The following is a 25,984-nucleotide window of genomic DNA, read 5'->3' on the forward strand; positions in this document are numbered from 1 at the left end:
GCCATGCTGGGGCAGCATCCCACATGGCTCAGCTGGAGGGGCCCACGACTGGAATATACAACTATGTACTGGGGGAAGTTAGGGAGAAGGAAAAAAAAAGAGATTGGCAACAGATATTAGCTCAGGGCCAATCTTTAAACAAACAAACAAAAAAGAATTTCTCTCTAAATTTATATATTCAGTGTAAACTTTATCAGAATCCCAAAGAACTTATTTTGGAACCAAAATTAATAACAAAAATGTATAATGGAAAAAGAAAAGTTTTTAACTTATATAAGGGAGGATTAAAGTTTATGAAACATACTCAAAACTCCAGCAAATCAGGAAGAAAAAGGGGACTGAATAGAAATGTGCCATTATGTTGACAGTGATTTTCTCCAGATGGGAAACAGTACGTTTCTGTTTTACAAATTCGTTTCTACATTTTCTAGTTTTTCTAAAAATGTAGGGGCTGGCCTAGTGGCGTGGTAGTTTTCACGCACTCTGCTTTGGCGGCCCAGGTTTCGTGGGTTCAGATCCTGGCTGTGGAGCTACACACTGCTCATTAAGCCATGCTGTGGTGGTGTTCCACATGTAAAATGGAGGAAGATTGGCACGGATGTTAGCTCAGGGCTGACGTTCCTCACCATAATACATACATACGTACTTCCTCACCATAATACATACATAGATAGATAAATAAAATGTACATGTAATTCTTCTGAAATCAGAGGAAACAAATGTAAAGTTGATTATCTAACATACAGAATAAATTTTCTTATAACGTTACTACCCTCTCTACTCATGGATACACTTCTAATTTTCACCACAGATTGGTAGTGAAGCTTTAAGAAGAGAAGCAGAGGGACTTCTTACCCAAATATAGAGATTGCTGATATGTATTGAGTTATATATGGCTGGTTATCATTATTGGTTAGATCTTACATCTAACTAGATTTTTGTTTTGACCTTCTGTTTGTGTCATGATAGTGTCTTCCACCATTAAGACAATCATGCTGTCTTGAAAATTGTGCCATTGACCCATCATGTTAGGGATAGAGTTAGAGAATCTGGGTAGTAGACATAAATTCATTCTCGTAACAACTTGGGGGGAAAAACCCTCTTTTTTGTTTAATGGATGATGGGTCTAGTAACATATGTGGACAGCATATTTAAACTTCAGTAAAGTGTTGTACTCTCATTTGAATGTCAACTATTTTTTGTGCTTTTTAATAATATGAACATGTCCACTTAACCCTTTGGCTTACTTACCAGTAAACAAGCACTTCGCCCTGCAAGATCAAAATAATCATGTTGATCACTTGTTTATTTTTTAAAAAGTATGATACAGAACCGGTGAGTGTAGAGCAGCTGAGAAATTAAAATGTTTAGAAGCAAGAAATTTAAGTATTGGTTTACCTTCAGAAACAAGCATTTACCTTTTAATTACATGTACATTATGTTAAAACACTTCTATGGTATTTGCTTTAATCCAAGAATTTATAATCTCAGATCACAATGCAATCTAACAACAGATAAAGGACATTACATATAATACACAATATAAGAACAAGTTAAAGGCATATCAACTTATATTCAAGTGTGAATTTTTTCAGAGCTACCTTTCAGATTTTGAGATTAGACAAGAATAAATATCTGTAAGTGAAGACAGCACATGCCTGTTAAAACCAAATATTACTGCTTTTATTTATTGTAGAGGTAAAGGATACATTTGTTTAGAGATCAAGGATACATTCTTTTTAAAAAACCTTTTATTATGGAAAAAGTTGAATGCAGAAGTAGATAGAATAAAATAATGAACCTGCGTGTGTCCATTGCCCAGCTTTAACAGTTACCAATTCTTGGCCAGTCTTGTTGCTGAATGTGTTTCCCTATGCATATTCCCCTTTCCTGTAGTCTTTGGAAGCAAATCTACACATGTAATTTTATCTGTAAATATTTTAGTGGCCACCATACTGTCATAACACCTAAGAAAAATGAGCAGTAATTCCTTAATGTTATTAAATATCCAGTTCAAGTTTTTAGTTGTTTCAAATGTCACATTATATATATATATATTTTCTTTTTTACAGTTCTATACTTTTGTTGTTGGTTGATATATCTCAAGTCTCTCTTGATCTATAGGTTCCCTTTCCCTTTTTTTTTTTCTTGAAGATTGGCACCTGAGCTAATTGTGGCCAATCGTTTTTTTTTTTTCTGCTTTATCTCCCCAAATCCCCCCCAGTACGTAGTTGTATATTTTAGTTGTGGATCCTTCTAGTTGTGGCATGTGGGATGCCACCTCAGCATGGCCTGATGAGCGGTGCTATGTCCACGCTCAGGATCTGAATTGGTGAAACTCTGGGCCGCTGAAGCGGAGCGTGCGAACTTAACCACTCAGCCATGGGGCCAGCCTCTTCATTTGCTTTTTATCTTTGCAATTGATTTGTTGAGGAAACGGAATCCTTTGTCTTGTGGACTCTATGGAGTTTCCTGCAGCCTAGGTTGCAACGATCACGACATAAAATATTTTCATCATTTCTTCTAGGTGTTTTAGACTGCCTCTGTGGAGACCTCATGGGTTTCACTGGTTTCAGGCCAGTTTTTAATTCCAGTTTCTCGATTGGGCTCTGTAGATCCTCTAGGTAGTATGAATTTGGACTGCATAGTCACGTGTCTTAGGCGAGGGGGTTCAGTTTTTCGCAGCCGACTTTATGCTAAGGCAATGGGAGATGTTGTAGACATTTTACTCTGACTTTAGGCAGGTGTAGGTAGTCCCCCCCTTATCCTCAGTTTCACTTTACACAGTTTCAGTTACCCTCAGTTATTTGCCATCCAAAAATATTAAATGGAAAATTCTGGAAATAAACGTCATAAATTTTAAATTACGTGCCATTGTGAGTACTGTGGTGAAATCTCTAGCCTTCCCACTCCATCCAGGCCAGGACTTGAATCATCCCCTTATCCAGCATATCCATGCTGTATACGCTACCCACCCATTAGTCAGTAGCTCCTGGGTGCTGACCTACACACTGCTTATCAAGCCATGCTGGTGGTGTCCCACATACAAAATAGAGGAAGATTGGCACAGATGTTAGCTCAGGGACAATCTTCCTCAAGCGAGAAAAGGAAGATTGGCACAGATGTTAGCTCAGGGACAGTCTTCCTCAAGCCAGAAGAGGAAGATTGGCAACAGATGTTAGCTCAGGGACAGTCTTCCTCACCGAAAAAATTAAAGAAGAAAAGTGGTAGTGGAGGGACCAGTTCTACCAAACTTTTGCAGTAATCCAGGTGAAAGATGGTGATGACAGTGGAGGTGAAAGATTTGAGATATAAATCCTATACTGTAGATGTACATTGTATTGAGTATCATTCCTGATTTTTTAAAAAGTATGCATATACAATGGTAGATACACAATTTAAAAGCAAAAGTGAAATTCTGTTACTTAAACTTTTCTGAAACTTGTGCATTTTATATATCATGGTAATTTTTCCATGATAACAACCCCTTTTCATTTCTGAAGATTTTTGCTCTTCAGTGACTCGAAGAGAGGGGTAACAGTTTCAATGTGAGTGAGAGACATAACTTTCATGGGTTGTATGTGTGTGTGACTTTTCATAGTTATTCTTAGACCATAGTTTTGGACATGATTTCCTTTATTTTTTCCTAAACTTTTCTAAATTTTTGCTGTTGGGAATTAGCCAAGATTATTTTGTTTGCTAATTTGCTGTTAAGACTAAGCTATTCACTCTTAGCCCGTGGTGATTTTGAATTGGCTGGGAAAGCAGCCATGCCAGTTCAGATCCCCTTGGGTTAAGGAAGGTTCTCATCCCATCTTTAATTTACTGAGAGTTCTCTGGTTTGGACTCTCTTGCATTACCCTTGTACTGATTGCCTTCAGTTTTCTATAAGACTTTTACTTTAGTCTCTGAAAGCCCTTGCTTCTGAAACATCACAAGGAGCTTCACCCCTCTGAATGAAGATATTAATGTGTTACTAATATTTTACTTAGTTTTTTGTTGTTGTTTGTTCATAGTTTTTATATTTATGGACAGTTCAGGTTTTTATGTGATCACTTATCTCTTTCTTTATGATTCTTGTTTGTGGTATAATGCTTAGAAAGGCAACGTTAGCAGGTAGCTTTTAATACTGTTATGGTTTTCGTTTTTAGTGAGGAAGATTGGCCCTGAGCTAACATCTGTGCCCATCTTCCTCTATTTTATATGTGGGACGCTTGCCATAGTATGGCTTGATAAGCAGTGCCTAGGTCCTCGCCTGGGATCCGAACTGGTGAACCCCCGGGCTGCTGAAGCAGAGCGCCAGAACTTAACCACTGTGCTACTGGGCCTGCCCCGTACAATATTGTTTTTTTTTTTATTTCAATTTTTTTTTATTGAGTTATTGATAGGTTACAATCTTGTGAAATTTCAATTGTACATTAATGTTTGTCAGTCATGTTGTAGGTGCACCGCTTCACCCTTTGTGCCCACCCCCCACCCCACCTTTCCCCTGGTATCCACTAAACTGTTCTTGGTCCATAATTTTAAATTCCTCACATGAGTGGAGTCATACACAGATTATCTTTCTCTTGCTGGCTTATTTCACCTAACATAATTCTCTCAAAGTCCATCCATGTTATTGCAAATGGAATGATTTTGTTCTGTTTTGCAGCTGAGTAGTATTCCATTGTAAATATGTACCACATCTTCTTTATCCATTCGTCTGTTGCTGGGCACTTAGGTTGCTTCCGCGTCTTGGCTATTGTAAACAGTGCTGCAATAAACATTGGGGTGCACAGGACTTTTGGGATTGCTGACTTCAGGCTCTTTGGATAAATACCCAGTAGTGGGATGGCTGGATCGGATGGTAGTTCTATTTTTAGTTTTTTGAGGAATCTCCATACTGTTTTCCCTAGTGGCTGCACCAGTTTGCATTCCCACCAGCAGTGTATGAGGGTTCCTTTTTCTCCACAACCTCTCCAACATTTGTTGCTATTAGTTTTAGATATTTTTGTCATTCTAACGGGTGTAAGGTGATATCTTAGTGTAGTTTTGATTTGCATTTCCCTGATGATCAGCGATGATGAGCATCTTTTCATGTGCCTGTTGGCCATCAGTATATCTTCTTTGGAGAAATGTCTGTTCATGTCTCCAGCCCATTTTTTGATTGGGTTGTTTGATGTTTTGTGGTTGAGTTGCGAGAGTTCTTTATATATTAAGGATATTAAGCCTTTGTCAGATATATGACTTGCAAATATTTTTTCCCAGTTAGTGGTTTGTTTTTTTGTTTCAATCCTGTTTTCATTTGCCTTGAAGCTCTTTAATCTGATGAAGTCCCATTTGTTTATTCTTTCTATTGTTTCCCTTCTCTGAGAAGGCATGGTGTCCGAAAAGATCCTTTTAATACTGATGTCAAAGAGTGTATTGCCTACGTTTTCTTCCAGAAGCCTTATGGTTTCAGGTCTCACCTTTAGGTCTTTAATCCATTTTGAGTTTATTTTGGTGAATGGTGAAAAAGAATGGTCAATTTTCATTCTTTTACATGTGGCTTTCCAGTTTTCCCAGCACCATTTGTTGAAAAGACTTTCTTTTCTCCATTGTATGCCCTCAGCTCCTTTGTTGAAGATGAGCTGTCCATAGATGTGTGGTTTTATTTCTGGGCTTTCAATTCTGTTCCATTGATCTGTGCATCTGTTTTTGTACCAGTACCATGCTGTTTTGATTACTGTAGCTTTGTAGTATGTTTTGAAGTCAGGGATTGTGATGCCTCCCGTTTTGTTCTTTTTTCTCAGGATTGCTTTAGCAATTCGGGGTCTTTTGTTGCCCCATATGAATTTTAGGATTCTTTGTTCTAATTCTGTAAAGAATGTCATTGGGATTCTGATTGGGATGGCGTTGAATCTGTAGATTGCTTTAGGTAGAATGGACATTTTAACTATGTTTATTCTTCCAATCCATGTACATGGAATGTCTTTCCATCTCCTTATGTCGTCATCCAATTCTCTCAGAAAGGTCTTGTAATTTTCATAATATAGGTCCTTCACTTCCTTAGTTAAATTTACCCCAAGGTATTTTATTCTTTTTGTTGCGATTGTGAATGGTATTCCGTACAATATTGTTTTAATTGTATTTTTATTGCCTGTTTTCCTATCTGTCAGGAGGTAGTTTATCTGCTTCTAAAAATAAATTTATTTTTCCTTATTTTGCTTAATGTACCAATAGCTAAATGTAGTTTATAGTCCTTTAATAGCCTCATTATTTAATGGATGCAGAATATAGTATTAAACTGTAATAATGAACTAAAATGTCAGATTTTTAAAACTCTGATATGACAGTTGTTACCAAGGAACCTAGAGCTTCAGTTTCCTTTCCACTAATTTCTACTCCATAAGATGTGTGAATCTATAAGGGATTCATCTTTAAATATATTATTTCTATAAAAACGTTAATTGCCCATTTTACACTCTTTCTTACTTCCTGATATATTGTCTTCAAGAGGCAGTAAGGGTAAGTTATTAAGAACATGGATGTAAAGACTGCCTGGGGCCAGATTGTTCCTTTGAGGAAGATTGGCCCTGAGCTAACATCTGTTGCCAATCTTCCTCTTTTTGCTTGAGGAAGATTGTTGCTCAGCTAATGTATGTGGCAGTCTTCCTCTGTTTGGGTATGTGGGATGCCGCCACAGCATGGCATGATGAACAGTGTGTGGGTCCATGCCCAGAACCTGAACCTGTGAACCCTGGGCTGCCAATGTGGAGTGCGCAAACCCAACCACTACGCCACCTGGCCAGCTCCACTTTGCCACTTCTTAATTGTGGGATTTTGAGTAGGTTAACTTTATACAGTATGCCTCAGTTTCCTCATCTGTGGAAGGATAGAAGAGTTACTTATGAAAAGCGCTTAGAACAGTGCCTGGCCCATATAAGATCTCTAAGGATTAGAACCTATTTTTATTCCGGATTGGTATCCAAAAATGTATAAATTTGCATTTTGTGGATAAACCTGGTAAGGATGATTTGAAACAGTTAAATCGTTAGCTTCTACCCAGAATTTAAATGTGAACTCATTTTTAGCTAGAAAAATTGAGCTACTGAGTAAAAAAAAAAAGCATGCTTGTGCTCACGAATAGGGCATAATTACAATATATTTACAATTGTAACTAAGGTAGCAACTTTTGTAAATTTTAGTTTTAAACCCATTTGATAGGATATACCAATTTTCAGTCATTAATAAAGTTTAGTTTAATTGTCTTTGTTGAGTTCGGGCAAAAAAGTGGTATTACTTGTTTTCATTTCTTCTGTCTTAAAAAAAAATTCTAAACTTTAGGTTTGCTAATGATGATTTATTTTGGTAAGGAGCTAAGATTTTTATCCTATACTCTTTTTGGAGTAGTGTATATATTTATTTTGATAACTACATTTGTTTTTCTGCCCCAAATTAGAAATTTATCACATTATTAAGCCCGCAGATAGGAATTTGGTCATAAATTCTCAGCTTTATTTTTCCTGAGTTATTCTCTACTGGTTAATAGCCAAAGTAAATATGACAGTGATTAATTGTAATGAATTTTACTGTCTACATTCCCAGAACTTCTTATTTTTTTACAGCAGAAAACATAATCATCTTAAAAAACAGCAAATCTTTCCTAATGAAGGTTTATTGTTAATATGAATATCCAACCATTATGTGATGATAACATTTCTGCCTCCCCTTCCTATGTGGTGGTGCCTGTCCCTTGTCCCCTCCAGCAGTTGTTATGGATATTTCACAGCAGTCATTATTGATTTGCAGTAGTGTATTACCTCCTTTGACCTGCCCTCCATTGTGACTAGTGATTTATGCCCAAGAGTTTGAGGTATGTTTTCCCTATACATAGTTAACTGGTTCATTTGGCGAATGATCTCTGCATCTTGTCCTTTTTCTGAAACCCATGTTCTCATCAACTGAGGTGAGTGTTAAGTGCTATAATATAAAGTGAGTTAATATAACAAAATTCCTGCCTTCTAAGGCACTGTGTTTATAAAGCATATATAAATTCAAAAGCAATTGGTGAAGCTGGGGCAGGGGAAAGAGGGACAATGGTATTTGTCTCTTTTTAACCATGTGGATGTATCACATGTGATAAACGTTTAACACACTTACTAAAATATTATTTTAAAAAGAAGTTCTATGGGGCCAGCCCCATGGCCAAGTGGTTTAAGTTCACGTGCTCTGCTTCAGAGGCCCAGGGTCTCGTGGGTTCGGCTCCTGGGCGCAGACCGAGCACCGCTCATCAGGCCATGCTGAGGTGGCGTCCCACATGGCAGAACCAGAAGGACCCACAACTAGAACATACAACTATGTACTTGGGGCTTTGAGGAGAAGAAGAGAGAAGAAAAAAAGAAGACTGGCAACAGATGTTAGCTCAGGTGCCAATCTTAAAAAAAAAAATAGAAGTTCTAAAAAGTCAGGCAAACTGAATAAATTACTGTGACATGGTTAGAAATCCTGCCATCCTGGATTGCTTTAGATATGATCTGCTGTTGGTGTACTTGTGAAGTGTCATGCCCAGAACTAAACTGAGATTCTCGTGATGGTCTGAAGAGCCCTATGTGGCTGTATTGACCACTTCTGGTTTCTGGACATTATCTTTGCTATATTTTGCTAATTTTACATTAACTGTCTAGTTTTTTTAAGGACAAGAGAAGTTAATTTTAAAAGTTTCTTGAATATAACTTATGTTTATTTAATAAATAATTGTATAGCACTTTGTAGTGTTTAACCATGTACCAGATGCTATTTTACAAATATTAATTTCTGTTATATACAACTATTAAAATTTTTTATATAAGTTGTAGAAATTTGTTAATTTAGTGTTAGATTTCTGTTAGCATAAGCGTCTTTCCGGATGTTGCTATGTAATCATACTGGGTTTGAGTAGTATTCGTTAAATTCATCAAATATTAAGTCCATCAATTATATTCATAAGTATGATTAAAGTAGAAATTAAAATTAAATTAAAAATTTTTAATTACGGCTTTTGTTTTTTATTTCAGCTTTACCAACAGGGACGCCTATGTCAACTGGGCAGTGAATTTTGTGAATTGGAAGTTTTTGCTAAAGTATTGAGAGCTTTGGATAAAAGGTAAATTCATTTTTAAAAAATTGTGGTAAACTGTACATAACCTAAATTTTACTGTTGTAGCCATTATTAAGTGTCCAATTTAGTGGCCTTAAATACATTCATATTGTTGTGAAACCATCAGTACCACGACTGATTTTTGTGTTCATGAAAGGGGGACCAAATTCATCTTTACCATTGTGGCTTTTATGTAGTAGGAACCACATGTAGGTGTAGGTGATATGGCCTTTGATTGTACTTGCTGCTCTCCTTAGCGTTCTTCCCTAAATTTGCTTTAAATACCATTTCTTTTTCCCAACTGTACCTGTCTAGGAAAATAGTTTTACCAAATACTGCTAATCTCTAATATGAATATTGCCAAGTTGATTCATTTGTACAAGAAATTAACTAAGTACATACTTGTTGAACGCCTAGTATATGTCAGGTACAGTTCTAGATGCTGGGGGTATGAGTAAGATCTACAGCATCTCTTCCTCATGGAGTTTGTATTTTAGAAAAGGATGATAAAATGATAGACAAATAATTAACATGATTTCACTGTTCAGGGATAACTTCGAAATGGGCCTGTGTGCTAAGCCTATAGAGAAACTTCTTAGTTGATTAATTAAAATTAATCTGTAAAAAAAAAAAATAATAGTTGAGAGGGCTATAGAAAAACTTCAGAAAATTTTCTTTAAGAAAAGTTTAGGGGCTTGCCCCGTGGCCGAGTGGTTGAGTTTGCACGCTCTGCTTCGGCGGCCCAAGGTTTCTCTGGTTCAGATCCTGGGTGCAGACATGGCACCACTCATCAAGCCATGCTGAGGTGGCATCCCACATGCCACAACTAGAAGGACCCACAACTAAAAATACACAGCTGTGTACTGGGAGGCTTTGGGGAGAAAAAGGAAAATAAAATCTTTAAAAAAGAAAAAAGGAAAGTTTAGCTTTCTGGGATTTGAATTTCTTTATGCAGTTCTAAACATGGCCATTGTAAAGATTTAGTGGAATACTTTTCTTTAATCTCTTAGGTTATCTTTCACTTAGTCCAAATCCATTGGTAATTGTTTAATATATTTGTGGAACTAAAAGCATGTAGTTTGACTTTTTCCCCCTTTATCCAAAGCAGTGACTTTATTATTTACAATTTTGTTTTTAATAAACTTTTCAGATATAATTCACCTACTGTAAAATTCACCGTTTTGAATTGTACAATTCGTTGACTTTTAGTATATTCACAAGGTTTTGCAACCATCACTATCTTAATTCTAGAACATTTTCATCACCCTAAAAAGAAACCCTGTACCCATTAACAGTCACTCTCTATTTCCTTTACCCCCAGTCCCAGGCCTACCATTAATTTACTTTCTGTGTCTGGATTTACCTATTCTAGACATTTCATATAAATAGATTCATACAATATATGGTCTTTTGTGACTGGCTTCTTTCACTTATCAGAATGTTTTAAGGTTCATTCATGTTATTGATTGTATCAGTACTTCTTTCCTTCTTACGGCTGAGTAATTTCCCATTGTATGGATATGTTTTGTTTATCTAGTTATCTGTTCCATGAACATTTGGGTTGTTCCTCCTTTGGGCTATTAGGAGTAATGCTGCTATGAACGATCATGGACAAGATTTTGTGTAGATATGTTTTTAGTTCTCATATATATAACTAGGATACGTATGATAACCCTACGTTGAACTTTTTGAGTAATCTCTAAACTGTTTTCCACAGTGACTGCACTGTTTTACATTCCTACCACCAATGTATGAGGGTTCCAGTTTTTCCATAACCTTGCTGTCACTTTTTTTAAAAAATTGCTATTATAGCCATCCTAGCAGGTGGTGTCTCATTGTGATACTGATTTTATTTCCCTGATGACTTATGATGTTGATTATATTTTCTTGTGCTTATTAGCTATTTTATATTTTCTTTGGAGAAATCTTTATTCAAATCCATCACCCATTTTTTAATTGAATTATTGAATTATAAGACAATTTGTTTTTTGGATCTTTTAAGTAAGATTGGCACCTGAGCTAACATCTGTTGACAATCTTTTTTTTCCTTCTTCTTCTCCTTAAAGACCCCCAGTACATACTTGTGTATTCTAGTTGTGGGTCCTTCTAGTTGTGCTATGTGGGACGCCACCTCAGCATGGCCTGATGAGCAGTGCCGTTTCCGCGCCCAGGATCTGAACCGGTGAAACCCTGGGCCACCAAAGTGGAGCGCATGAACTTAACCACTTGGCCACCGGGCCGGCCCCCAATTAGGTTTTTAATACTGATGTTAAAAGTTAGTTTTATGAGGCCAACCCCCTGGCCTAGTGGTTAAGTTCACGCGCTTCACTTGGGCGGCCCAGGGTTTCACCGGCTGGAATCCTGGGGGCGGACATGGCACTGCTCATCAAGCCATGCAGAGGCGGCGTCCCACATGCCACAACTAGAAGGACCCACAACTAAAAATACAAAACCATGTCCTGGAGGGCTTTAGGAGAAAAAGGAAAAAAAAATATTTAAAAAAAGAAAGGTTTTATCCTTCATTGCCATCAGTTTACACATACAGGATCACTCAGTGATCCACAGAGTAAAGATATTAGGCTAAATTGTGAATTATTATGGGCTTGTAATTCATAAGACAATAAGCTTTTTATCTTATTCCATCATGGAAAATAACGGCACTGTTATTAAAAAAAAAAAAAGCAAAAGAAGCTACACTTTCTTAAAGGCCAAAATACTTTACCTCTATAAAATGACCTTTTCCTTCTCTTTCAGACATTTGCTTCATCATTGTTTCCAGGCTTTGATGGATCATGGTGTAAAAGTTGCTTCAGTTTTGGCCTACTCCTTTAGTAGACGGTGCTCTTATATAGCAGAATCAGATGCTGCAGTAAAGGAAAAAGCCATTCAGGTTGGCTTTGTTTTAGGTAAGTGATGATAAAATAGAGGACTGTTTTGTCCTGTGACATGACCCAGAATTGAACATGCTAACAATAAAGGATTCTCCCAGGACGTTCACAAAGTCTACATAAGGAAGTTATGGGAAAAACATCAGAAAAACTAGGTGTGACTTATTGAACATTAACTTTGCACCAGGCGCTATACTAGCCATTTAAATACTTATCTTTCTAAGTTCTCATGGCATTCCAGTGATGTGATGGTATTAATAGCATTTTACAAATGAGGAAACAAACTCAGAAAAGTTAAGTAACTTGCTCAAGTCGCTTAACTAGAAGTAGGGCTAAGTTTAGAATCCTCCATCTGTGTGATTCCAAACCACCTGTCTGTCTACCATGTCGTGCTGCCTCCACTCTTTTTAACCTGCTTACTATATGCTCTGACATGAGACGTAATCTGTTTGGGGCCTCAATTTTTCCATCTTTAAAATGAGAGTAATTCTCTATTTCCTCATTGGGATGTTGTGAGAATGCTGAAAACATAAATGGAAAAGGATTCTGAGAAGGTTTTGTATGCTATACATACAGAGAAATACTGTTTACTATTTGATAACATTTTATATGGTTTTCATAAACCTACCTAGATAAATATGTTTCAGGGAATTATTTATTAAAGTTGTTACTTTTTAAAAAATTTTTTTATTTTGAAATGGTTGTAGATTCACAGATAATGTCAAAACCAGGAAATTAACACTGGTTTAATCCTGTTAACTAGACAACAGATGTTATTTAATTTTAACTGGTTTTTACATATACTCATTTGTGTGCGTGTGTGTGTGTGTTTCTCTGCAGTTGATTCCATGTAAAGATTCACATAACCATCATTACCATAAGGATACCAGACTGTTCCATCACCACAGGCTACCTTTCATTTTTAACTTCTTGCATTAATGTGTGCACGTGCTTGTTTTCTCTCCTCTTACGTGTGTGCTCATAGACTTTGTCAAAAAATTTTCATGATTATTTCCTTCAGTCTTAGAATAATTCTTTGTTGTGGTCATAGACAGTTTTCAGAACATTCTTTCCTGAGAAGAACCCTCAGCATTTACCTTTTGATAGTCCCATGGAATATAAATTGCAGCAGACTTGTGACCGAAGAATATCTAACAGTAGTGTTTGTAATCTTGATGAATGTTAAAGTTGACATCCCTTTAGTCCTAGATGTTCATGTAGAAATCTGTGGGAGAAATTTGCTATCAAGGAAGGTGAAAGGCAGGAAGGCTAGTGTTTATGGAGGTCCTCTGTCATCTCCACAAACACTTAGACCAATGTGGCGATTATAATGAGCCAGATTGAAGAAATATTTTGGAGATAGAACCAAGTCCTGACAAACTCATGGTTATATTATCAGTCTTGATCCTAAAATTACCAAAACAGTGAAAAAAGTTCATACCATAAGTATACAGTGATGGCAAACTCATGGTTATATTATCAGTCTTGATCCTAAAATTACCAAAACAGTGAAAAAAGTTCATACCATAAGTATACAGTGATGGAGATAACTTTTCAAATAATAGCTTTATTGAGGTATAATTCAAATACCGTATCATTCACCCATTTAAAGTATACAGTTAAAAGGTTTTTAGTATGCTCAGAGTTGTGAAAACATCACCACAGTAAGTTTTAGAATATTGTCATCACCCTCGGAAGAAACGGAAACCTATTAGCAGTCACTCTGCATTTCCTTCCAACTCCTCCAGCGCTAGGCAGCCATCAGGCAGCTTTCTGTCTCTACAGATTTATCTATCCTGGACATTTCATAGAAATGGACTCAGGAGATATATGATTTTTGTGACTGACTTCTTAACGTTTAGCATAATGTTTTCAAGATCCATCTCTGTTATAGAGATGGAATTTAATATAAAGATTTTTGAACAGCTATTATAGAACTGAAAAGACAAAAAAGGAACACTAGGGTATTATGGACCCTGAAACTGCAGGCATCAACTGCTACACCTAGGCCTTGGGGAACCTGGGGGTGAGGTTGGAATTATTAAAATTTAGAAGCTTGAGGAGATGGAAAAGTTACATTTACCCTGCAAAATGGAAATATTAAAATCATTAGAATATAGTGGCTAATTTACTGGAAAATGTCAACTCTTAGGCCACAGCGTATTCTTGGAGGGTTAAAGCTCCTGACTCCTTATTTAAGGTCTCAACTTTGATCTAATTCCCCTCGTGTGAAAGGGTTTTTTTGGTTTGTTTGTTTTTGTTTTTTGCAAACGGACTGTTTTGTGCCAAACACAGGATTTTAATGTTATGCATTTTTTCATTTTAGATAATACTCATTATAAGCATGTCATTTTAGCTTTTAAGTGATTTATTTAGTTATCTAAAGTTACTGGTTTTTCTTGTCCTTTAGGTGGCTTTCTTTCAGATGCAGGCTGGTACAGTGATGCTGAGAAAGTTTTTCTGTCCTGCCTTCAGTTGTGTACTCTACATGATGAGATGCTTCATTGGTTTCGTGCAGTAGAATGTTGTGTGAGGTAAGTTGGAATAGATCCTACAAATAAGGGTTTTTAGTGGCTTTTATACTTTCACCTTTGTAAATGTACTCCAACATTTGAATAATCCTTTGAGGTGATATTTATATGTCACACTTTCACTCCTCTGGCCTCCTGTCTGTCATCCTTAGAATATGGTTAACTTGCTATAGACATCTTAGCTTAGATTTGACTGTTATGAATCAGACTGTAAAAGCTTTTTCATAGAGCTTATTTGTTCATTCGTTTAGCAAATATTTATTGAATGCCTAGTATGTACCAGGAACTACCGTCGGCACTGGATGCTAGGAAAAGGAATACACTTTTTTGGGGGGTGTTTTTTTTTTTTTTACCCTTACTCCATTTACATTTCTAGAATTGTGCATAGCAAGATTAGTATTTTATGTATAAATTACTGTTTTCTTTAAAAATACATTTTTTAAGCAGGTGCACTTTAAAGGAAAGGCAAACAAATCTAGAAGTAACTCTTTGCCTTTACTGTCCTTATTTTTTCTGCACGTCACATTTAATTTTAGCTATTTTCATATAGGTTGGTTCTCTCCTGCAATTTGATTTGACATTTCTTAAAGAGGATTTTCTTTATAAAACTAAAGGGAAATCAAAATAAAGTTAAGAAAATAAATTCTTCATCCTGAGTTAACTAAAGTCTGGTCAATTTACTGAATTTATAGTCTTTTATTTTTATTGAATAAAGGATCATATTTCTTTGGTATCTTAGAGATGAGTTAATTAAATCTGAACCCTTTCAGAGCTAGTATATAGATTCTTCTGTATGAAACCATTATTGGTTTAAGCTAAAATTGACTAAAGCTCTCTCAAAGAGTTCAGTCTTTTGAAGTTGTCATTACTCTGTTTTATACAGGGCTTACCTGTGTTAGACAAACACACACACGTTCAAGTCCTGAAGTTAATTTTGTAATGTGCAAACTTAATTATAAATAATATTTTAGAAGCTTGTGATAATTTCCCACAGATATTTTAGAAGGATACAGTAAATTATAAGAATACTTGAGTGCAGAAACTATAAAGGATTGGTATTTGGACCTATAATTTGTAGTACTGATAAAAATAATGTCTGTGTCATCTTTCCTCCCCTCTTCTGCCTGTTCTATCTTTGTAGGAGTAGGAGACTAGACTATCTCATATGGGATTGGAGGGCTAGTTAAATGTTTCTGCATATATGAACTAGTTAATTTGGAACAGAAAAACCATTTTGTGTGACTTCATTGTAGATTCCTCTTTGTAGCACTCTTGACCAAAAGGTAAAACATTTTCTTCTTGTATTTGCTTGCTTTTTATGCATAAAATCAGAGGATTTATTTTACCCAGATAGCTAACATTTCTTCTGTCTGTCTAATTTCAAGCTCCTATATAAATCTTGCTTTAGTGTAGCCAAAAGATTTAGTTTTCTCGCAGGACCAAGGCTCCCTCTCTCCTTCCTATTTTGTCATCTTTAGCATGTAGCTCACATCATTATGTTTGCAAGTGTTATAGGGAGAAGAAGGTCAAAAGCCTCATGCCAACTGAGTATGCTTTTTCTTTTTCTCTTTTTTCAGTCAAAAAGATAGTTTCCCAGAAGCCCAGCCCTATCTTTTTGAAACTGGGAAACTGGGATACATTCTGTACATTCTCCAATTCATGTAAGGTGTTCTGGGAAGCAAAGCATTTTCAATTGTGCATATTGCTGCCCTGAATAAACTAATGGGTCTATATCAAGGAAGGGAGGGGAGGGGAATACTGCATAGGTAACTGTCAATACAGTGACTGTCCTGGCTGTCTTCAGAACAGGCGCATATGAAATTAGAAAAATACTTGGACCAAGAAACAAAACTATTTATAATACTAGTAGACTGCCTGTATACCTAGACATTTTGTTCTCATCAATTTGAAATTTCAAAATAAAATTTGTTTCTACACAAGTATACTTGCCAAATTCTTGGTCGTTATAGGTGTATTTAATATAACATATAATATATAGTTTTGTCATCTCCTTGGTATTATTTGGAAAAAAGGCTAAATTTTTGTTACTTAGCTTTTTTTAGGGCAGAAAAATTGGGAGATTAATTAACCATTTTTTTCATTGAATTGGAGGAAAAATACTAATGAAATCCTTTGGCCAATCTCAGGTACCTTGAGCCTGATGTAAGAGTAAGAGTATGTTTTTTAATTTAATTTCACAAAACCGGTTTCTAATCTGGGGTTGGCATGGAAGCAGTAAAGAGCATCTTCTTTTTTTTTTTAAGATTTTATTTTTCCTTTTTCTCCCCAGAGCCCCTGATACATAGCTGCATATTTTTAGTTGTGGGTCCTTCTAGTTGTGGCATGTGGGATGCCGCCTCAGCATGGCTTGATAAGCAGTGCCATGTCCACGCCCAGGATCCGAACTGGCAAAACCCTGGGCTCCTGAAGCAGAGTACTCGAACTCAACCACTCAGCCACGGGGCTGGCCCTTAAATAAAAGTTTAATAATAACAAATCCCAAGGATAGTATACAAAAAGTGGTAAGCAGTGAATATTGTAATATTTGATTATATGTAAATGGAATAGTAAGAGAATGAAGGCCAAACAGGGAATTTGTAGTATTTCTTAGTAAGGATTTTTTCCAAACTGGAAATGAAACAAATTTTAGGAATAACATAAAACAGAAATTCTCAGTTACCACATACTATTAAATGTAAGTAAGGTTTTTTTCCTTTTTCCCTGAAAATTATCCTTCAGTAAAGAGAGTTAGGTTACAAAGTCCCTCATGCTGTTTGATGTTCTTTCAAGTCTGTTACTTTGAACAACAAATTACTATTTGAGAAAGAAATGTTAGCCTGAAAACTCAGCCAGTGCCAGTGTCAGTAAGCTCTTGGAGACCACTGGCAGAGTTTTCTTTTTAAGGAAGTGATGGAATTTAACACATTTACATTTATTCTGGAGGTCATTAAATAACCTTATAGTTGTGTTAGATGTCTTTATTAACTGGCTTTTTGAATATTACTTTGAAATGTGATATAGTAAGTGGTTTGGTTGTGGAGATTTTGAATGTCTACTTGCTGTAGGTGGAATCAAAAAGCCCAGCAGTCCTATTGTTTTACAAATGGTTGCTGGTACCTTTGGATAAGTTTCTGGTGACATCATACTGCACTCAAAAGTGCTGATTTTAAAACAAGTGAAAATGTTTTACTCTGAAAAGCAAATGACTCAAAAAGTAGTTATGATGATGATGAAGATAAATATTTAAAGATGCATGTGAATAGTTGGAATAAAATTGTTTCATAAATTTCAAGAAGGAAAAGCAATTTTTGAAAATTTAATTTAGAATTTAAATATTTATGAGTAACATAAAGATTTAAATATTATAAGTTAAAAATGTTATCATATATATCCCTAAACTTGATATATTCAAGTTGGCCGAAAAACTTTTTGGATGGAAAATGGAAGCTTATGTTATTATATTTGGGTTAGTTTACATTGGGTGCCTATATGATAGCCTATTTTAAAAATACACATATTAGGGGCCTGGCCCTGTGACCAAGTTCCCGCGCTCCTCTTTGGCAGCACAGGGTTTCGCCAGATTGGATCCCAGGTGCAGACCTAGCACCTCTCATCAAGCCATGCCGAGGTGGCATCCCACGTAGCAGAAATAGGAGGACCTACAACTAGAATATACAACTATGTACGGGGGGGCTTTAGGGAGAAGAAGAAGAGGAAAAAAGCAAGATTGGCAACAGGTGTTAGCTCAGGATCAATCTTTAAAAAATGCACATTTGGGAAAATGTACTAGTACAACAAAGTGTTTATAAAGTTCTCATCTTTGTAAATGAAGTAGGAATGACTATCATTACTTAATGTTCAAACATTATCAGTGCTAGGAATGGATATATAATGATGTGTAATGGCAAAATATGATAGACATTCCAAAACAGGGTAGTGGGAGTAGGTGTAAGAATGATTGGAAACCCATCCAAGCTAGATATAAGTAAAGAAAATAGAGGAAATAACTAAGTGTGATAAATGAAAAATAGGTAACTAATGATAAATGAAAAATAATATGAAAAGATTAAAACTAAGTACAGCTATCATCACAATACATGTAAATAGGCTCAATTCCTCTATCTGAAGATAGCAGCTGCCGAGAGGATTAAAAAATGTGGTGTAGTGGTTAGGTTCATATGCTCCACTTTGACAGCCTGGGGTTCATGGGTTTGGATCCTGGGCATGGACCTGCACACGTCTCATTAAGCCATGCTGTGGCAGTGTCCCGCATACAAAATAGAGGAAGATTGACATAGATCTTAGCTCAGGGACAATCTTCCCCACCAAAGGGTGAAAAAATGAAATCCAACGTATATTGTTAAAAGAAAACACCCCCAAACATTAATATTAACAATAAAGCAGAATTCAGGATAAAAACCATTCGTTGATACAAAAGGGATATTAATAATAAAATGTACAATCCACAAAAAGGTCATGAACCCATGTATAGCAAATAAGATAGCAGCTATCTACATAAGCAGTGTACCCTAAAATATAAAGAATCTAATAAAAAGAATACAATATTGAGTGCCCCCATGGTAGGTTAATTCAGAATTCATGGATTTAACAAGGAATTAGGTTTTTGTTTTTTGTTTTGTCTTTTGAGGAAGATTAGCCGTGAGCTAACATCTGCTGCCAATCCTCCTCTTTTTGCTGAGGAAGACTGGCCCTGAGCTAACATCCTCCATGCCCATCTCTTCTACTTTATATGTAGACTGCCTACCACAGCATGGCTTGCCAAGCGATGCTGTGTCTGCACCCGGGATCCGAACCAGTGAATTCCAGGCCGCTAAAGTGGAATGTGCCTACTTAACCGCTGTGCCACTGGGCCGGCCCTGGTTTGTTTTTTAAATTTTATTTTTCCTTTTTCTCCCAAAGGCCCCTGGTACATAGTTGTGTATTTTTAGTTGTGAGTCCTTCTAGTTGTGGCATGTGGGATGCCGCCTCAGCATGGCTTGATGAACAGTGCCATGTCCACTCCCAGGACTCGAACCGGGAAAACCCTGAGCCGCTCAAGCAGAGCTTGTGAACTTAACCACTCAGCCACGGGGCTGGCCCTAAGGAACCAGGTTTTTTCTGTCTCTTCCTCTATCCTCTGTGTGCCAGTTTTGTCTCTGGCTTGCTCTCCAGTGGTTATAAAAGTGCTGCCGTGGTTTGAGGTATCACATGGAGATTCCACATTGTCTAGTAGAAGAAAGACTCCCTTCCCAAGCACCATTTTTTAATCTTTAATGACAGGGAACCTTTCCCAGAAACCACCCAGCCTACTTACCCTGGAGTCTCATTAGCCAAAGCTAGGTCATTTGGTGACCTCTGAATCAATCACTGGCAAGCGGAATGGGTTCTCTACACTATGATTGTCTTAAACTAATCATGATTTACTCTTGAGTCCTATGAGAAGGGTTAATGCCTAAACAAAATGAGGGTTCTGCCAACAAGCATGAGGTGCAGAAAATGGCTGTTTAGGGACCAACATTGTCTGTTACATCTTACAATGCTTTGTTCCTCCACTTAAAATTAAAACCACACCAGACTGACAAAAAAACGAGAGAATTAAATAAATAAAATCAGAAACATTAGCTGGAATATTTCTATCAACCTTCCATAGATAGAATCATAAGAGAATCCTGTGAACAGTTGTATGCCAGCAAACTAGTTAATGTAGATGAAATGGACAAATTAGAAACACGTAAATTACCTAAACTGGCCCAGGAAGAAATAGAAAATCTCAACAAACCTATAACAAGTTAAAGAGATTGAATGAGTAATCAAAAACCTTCCAACAAAGAAAAGTATGGCCTAAGACGACATCACTAGTGAATTCTGCCAGACATTTAAAGAAGGATTAACACCAGTCCTTTTCAAAGTCTGCTAAAAAATTGAAGAGGAGGGAACAGTTCCTAACTCATTCTATGAGGCCAGTATTACCCTGATACCAAAACCAGAAAAAGAGACATCACAAGAAGAGAAAATTACAGATTAATATCCCCTGTGACTATAGATGCAAAAATTCTCAACAAAATACTAGCAAATCGAATCCAATAGCATATAGAAGGATTATACACCATGACTAAGAGGGCTTTATCCTAGGAATGCAAAGGTGATCCAACATAAGAAAATCAGTGAATGCAATACACCGCATCAATAGAATGAAGGGAAAAAAAAATGATCATGTCAGGGCCAGCCTGGTGGTGCAGCAGTTAAGTTCACACGTTCCGCTTCAGCGGCCCGTGCTTCACTGGTTTGGATCCTGGATGTGGACCTACTCACCACTTGTCAAGCCATGCTGTGGCATGTGTCCCACATATAAAGTAGAGGAAGATGGGCATGGATGTTAGCTCAGGGCCAGGCTTCCTCAGCAAAAAAAGAGGAGGATTGGCGGCAGATGTTATCTCAAGGTTAATCTTAAAAAAACAGAAAACATCATCTCAGTTGACACACAAGCCATTTGACAAAATCCAACACCCTTTTATGGTAAAAACACTTAATAAACTAGGAATAGATGGGGGGCTGGCCCTGTGGCCGAGTGGTTAAGTTCACGCACTCCGCTGCAGGCGGCCCAGTGTTTCGTTGGTTCGAATCCTGGGTGCGGACATGGCACTGCTCATTAAACCACGCTGAGGCAGCATCCCACATGCCACAACTAGAAGGACCCACAACAAAGAATATACAACTGTGTACTGGGGGGCTTTGGGGAGAAAAAGGAAGAAAAAAAAATCTTTAAAAAAAAAACCCAAAAAACTAGGAATAGATGGGAACTTCCTTATTTATGAAAAACCCACAGCCAACATCATAGTCAATGGTGAAAGACTGAAAGCTTTCCCCCAAGAACAAGAAGACAAGGATGCCTGCTTTCACTACTACTAGTCAACATCGTCCTGAAAGTTCTAACCAAAGCGGTTAGACAAGAAAAAGAAATAAAAAAATCCATATTGGAAAAAAAGAAGTAAAACTATCATTTCAAACTAGAATTGGACTTTATCAAAATTAAAAACTTTTCAAAGGACATTATCAATGTGAAAAGACAACTTATAGAATAGGATAAAATATTTGCAAATCATACATCAGATAAGAGTCTAGTATTCAGAATATATCAAGAACTAGATTTATGCACCCTATGTTCATCGCAGCATTATTCACAATAGCCAAGATGTGGAAGCAACCCAAGTGCCCATCAACGGATGAATGGATAAAATATATGTGTACACACACACACACAATGAATACTACTGAGACATAAGAAAGAGAAAATTGTGCCATCTGTGACAACATGGGTGGACCTTGAGGGTATTATGCTAAGCAAAATAAATCAGAGAAAGACAAACACCATATGATTTCACTTATATGTGGAAGATAAACACTTGGATAAGGAGAACGGGTTAGTGGTTACCAGAGGGGATGGGGGTGGGAGGGAGGGTGAAAGGGGTAAAGGGGCACCTTTGTATAATGACAGATAAAAATCAGACTGTTGGTGGTGAACAGGATGCAATCTGTACAGAAACTGAAATATAATCTACACCTGAAGTTTACAGAATAAGTCAATATGACCTCATTAAAAAAAAAAAGCTAGAACTCAACAACAACCCAATTACAAAAGAGATAAAGGACTTGACAGTTCTTCAAACAATATATATAAATGGCTATTAAGCTCATGAAAAGATGCTCAACATCATTTATCATTAGGGAAATACAAATCAAACACAATGAGATATCACTTAACACCTACCAGGATGGCTGTAATTAAAAAAAAAAACAGCCCAGACAACAAGTGTTAGCAATAATGTAGAGGAATTGGAATTCTCATGCATTGCTAATGGAAATGTAAAAGGTGCTGCTGCTATGGAGTACAGTTTGATGGTTCCTTAAGAAGCTGAACAGGTTTGGCCCGGTGGCTGAGTGGTTAAGTTTCCACACTCCGCTTCGGCAGCCTACGGTTTCGCTCGTTTGGATCCTGGGCATGGACATGGCACCGCTCGTCAGGCCATGTTGAGGCGACATCCCATATGTCACAACTAAAAGACCCACAACTGAAATATACAACTATGTGCTGGGAGGATTTGGGGAGAAAAAGCAATTAAAAAAAAAGCTGGACAAAAAATTACCGTATGACCTAGCAGTTTCACTCCTCTATGTGTGTGTGTGTATATGTATATCTCCCCCCAAAAAATTGAAAACAGGGACACAAATGGATATCTGTATGTCAGTGTTAACTGCAGAATTTTTCACAGTAGCCAAAAGGTGGAAACAACCCAAGTATCCATCAGCAGATGAATAGATAAACAAAATGTGTCATGTGTATACAATGAAATATTTTGATACGTACTACAATGTAGATGAACCTAGAGAGTCATATCCTAAGTAAAATAAGCCAGATATAAAAGAATGAATACTATATGATTCTACTTACATAGAATATCTATTATCTACTTACATAGAAATATCTATTGGCAAATTTATACAGACAAAAAGTAGATCAAAAGTTACCAGGGGCTGGCCCCATAGTGTAGTGGTTAGGTTCAGCTCGCTCCGTCTTGGCCACCTGCGTTTGGATCGCAAACACCACCCGTCAGCCATGCTGTGATGGTGACCCGTATACAAGATAGAGGAAGATTTGCACAATGTTAGCTCAGGCTTAATCTTCCTCAAGCAGGAAAAAAGGGAGAAAGATTGGCAATGGATGTTAGCTCAGGGCGAATCTTCCTTGGACAAAAAAGAAAGTTACTAGGAGCTGGACTGTAGGGGGAGAATTGGAAGCTATTGTTTGTTACAGAGTTTCTGTTTGGGATGATGAAAAATTTTGGAAATGGACAGTGGTGATGGTTGTACAACAGGGTGGTGAATACACTTGTGCATCGATTAACAAGAGGGATACATTCTGAGAAATGTGTCGTTAGGGGATTTCGTCGTTGTGTGAACATCATATAGCCTACTTACTCGAACCTAAATGGTATAGCCTACTACACATCTAGGCTATATGATACTAGTATTATGGGACCACTGTCATTTATGCAGTTTGTCATCGACCAAAATGTCATTGTGCGGTGTATGACTTTATAATGCCACTGAATTGTATACTTAAAAACGGTTAATACCAGGGCCGGCTCCATGAGTTTGCACGCTTCACTTCGGCAGCCTGGGGTTTCTCTGGTTGGGATCCTGGGCATGGACATGGCACCACTCGTCGGGCCATGTTGAGGCAGCATCCCACATGCCACAACTAGAAGGACCCACAACTGAAAATACACAACTATGTACCGGGGAGGGGGGTGCTTTGGGGAGAAAAAGGAAAAATAAAATCTTTTTTAAAAAAGTGGTTAATATGGCAAATCTTGTGTTATGTATTTCACCACAATAGAAAAAAAAACAACTATTGTTAGCTCAGGGGCAGTCTTCCTCACCAAAAAAAACCCCAAAACACCTAATAGTCTTTATTTTTGTTATCCATTTTCCTTTTATTTCATTATCCGTTATTTTATTATTCAATCTTCCTCTTTCAGTCTGTCATTTATTTCCAAAATTCTTAAATAGTTTTTGGAAGAATAAACTTGTAAGCAGGCGAGAGATTCTCTTCCTTTAAGTTTACTTTTAGTGTGTATATATGTATTTTTTAAGATTTTACTTTTTTTTCCTTTTTTTCTCCCCAAAGCCCCCTGGTACATAGTTGTGTATTTTTAGTTGTGGGTACTTCCACTTGTGGCATGTTGGATGCCACCTCAGCATGGCCTGATGAGCAGTGCCATGTCCGTGCCCAGAACTCGAACTGGCGAAACCCTGGGCCGCTGAAGCGGAGTGCGCGAAGTTAACCACTCAGCCACGGGGCCGGCCCCAGTGTATTTTATTTTTGTCCTGTCTCTTTCGTGAGGCTCTAACTAGTCATTTTGCTCACACTTATAGTAAATATATTCATAAACTAATAACTTTTAAATTTGTTTTCCATTTCAAACAGTGAATTGTTTAACCAATGAAATAGTAATTGTTTCTGACAATAACTATTGATTAAGTAGATATGATTTTATGTTATCATAAAAATAAAATACTACAGGGGCCGGCCCTGTGGCCGAGTGGTTGGGTTTGTGTGCTCTGCTTCGGCGTCCCAGGGTTCCGCCAGTTTGGATCCTGGGCGCGGACATGGCATTGCTCATCAAGCCATTCTGAGGCAGCGTCCTACATGCCACAACTAGAAGGACCCACAACTGAAATATACAACTATGTACTGGGGGGATTTGGGAGGAAAAGGAAAAAATCTTTAAAAACAATAAAGTAAAATACTGTAGAACGAGGTATATGGGAAATCTCTGTATCTTCTGCTCAGTTTTACAGTGAACTAGAATGGCTGTAAACAATAGATCTATTTTTAAAAAATAAAAAAATAGAATACTATGGTAGAGCCGCACTTGGAGAGCCTCGAAGACCTGCCTTTTCCTTAGGCTGTGTTGAGGCAAACTTAGGTCTTCACGTGGACCAGAAGTCCTTGGATCATACATCCTGCTCACTGTCGGTCCAGATGGACACACAGACTCTGAAGAGTCTCCATATGTTTAATTTGCCCTTTTCTTTCAATAGACAATAGCAGAGACTGGAGAAAATAGCAACGTGTGCTTTTTTGGCATAAAAATTTAGTTTGCTACCTCCTTCGTATGCCAGTTATTAAATAATTTCTAGAAACTTATTTTTAGGGGGAATACCTACAGTGAAGTTTGTTTGTAAAGTAATTCTTAGTATTGTAGAAATGAGAGATCAACACTATTCTTTTCATTTTCTAAATTTACAACCTATTCCTGGGTTTAACGTTTTTTTTCATTCACCCATTTGGATAACTATCAAATCTGTATTTCTAATACCAATCCTTTTTTTCTCAAGGATTTTTTTTTCTGGACTGTTGTAGTAGCTCCTGTCCTCGTTGCCTCCTTGCTTCCACTCTTGGCTTTACTATAATCCATTCTCCACACTGCAGCCAGAACAATTTCTAGAGTTGCACTGTTCAATATGGTAGCCATTAACCATATGTGACTATTTAAATTTAAATTAATTAAAGTTAAAAATTAAAAATAAGTCCTCGGACACGCTAGACACGTTTCAGATGCTCAATAACCGTTTGTGGCTAATGGCTGCAAAATTGGGCAGATGAGGTATAGAACATTTCAGGAAGTTCTGTTAGAAGCATTGTTAAGCATAAGTCAAATAATCTCACTCACTTTTGCATTCAGAACTTGTTACTGTGGCCAGCAAGGCCCTATAAAATCTTGCTTATCTCTGCTTTCTCATCTCTCTTTACAAAATCCTTTATTCATAATATTCCAGACACATGGCCTTCTTCCTGTTCTTTGATCATGCCAGAATTTTTTTCCCTTTCTCAGGGCCTTTGCATTTGTTCTTTCTTCTGTTTGGAACTTGCTTCCCCCCAGATCTTCACACGATTGCCTCTT

At 37.1% G+C, this 25,984-nt stretch overlaps 1 protein-coding gene across 1 annotated transcript in view; it reads left to right on the forward strand.

Moving 5' to 3' along the window:
• APPBP2 (amyloid beta precursor protein binding protein 2) overlaps positions 1–25,984 on the forward strand; it is a 57,983-nt gene that overhangs the window by 10,613 nt on the left and 21,386 nt on the right. The window contains exons 2-4 of the mRNA XM_001918294.6: positions 9,015–9,103; positions 11,852–12,003; positions 14,396–14,519. Coding sequence (XP_001918329.1) covers positions 9,015–9,103; positions 11,852–12,003; positions 14,396–14,519 — 365 coding nt within the window. The remainder of the gene's footprint in view (positions 1–9,014; positions 9,104–11,851; positions 12,004–14,395; positions 14,520–25,984) is intronic.

This window comes from Equus caballus, chromosome 11, assembly GCF_041296265.1.
Source record: "Equus caballus isolate H_3958 breed thoroughbred chromosome 11, TB-T2T, whole genome shotgun sequence".
NCBI classification, from domain to species: domain Eukaryota; kingdom Metazoa; phylum Chordata; class Mammalia; order Perissodactyla; family Equidae; genus Equus; species Equus caballus.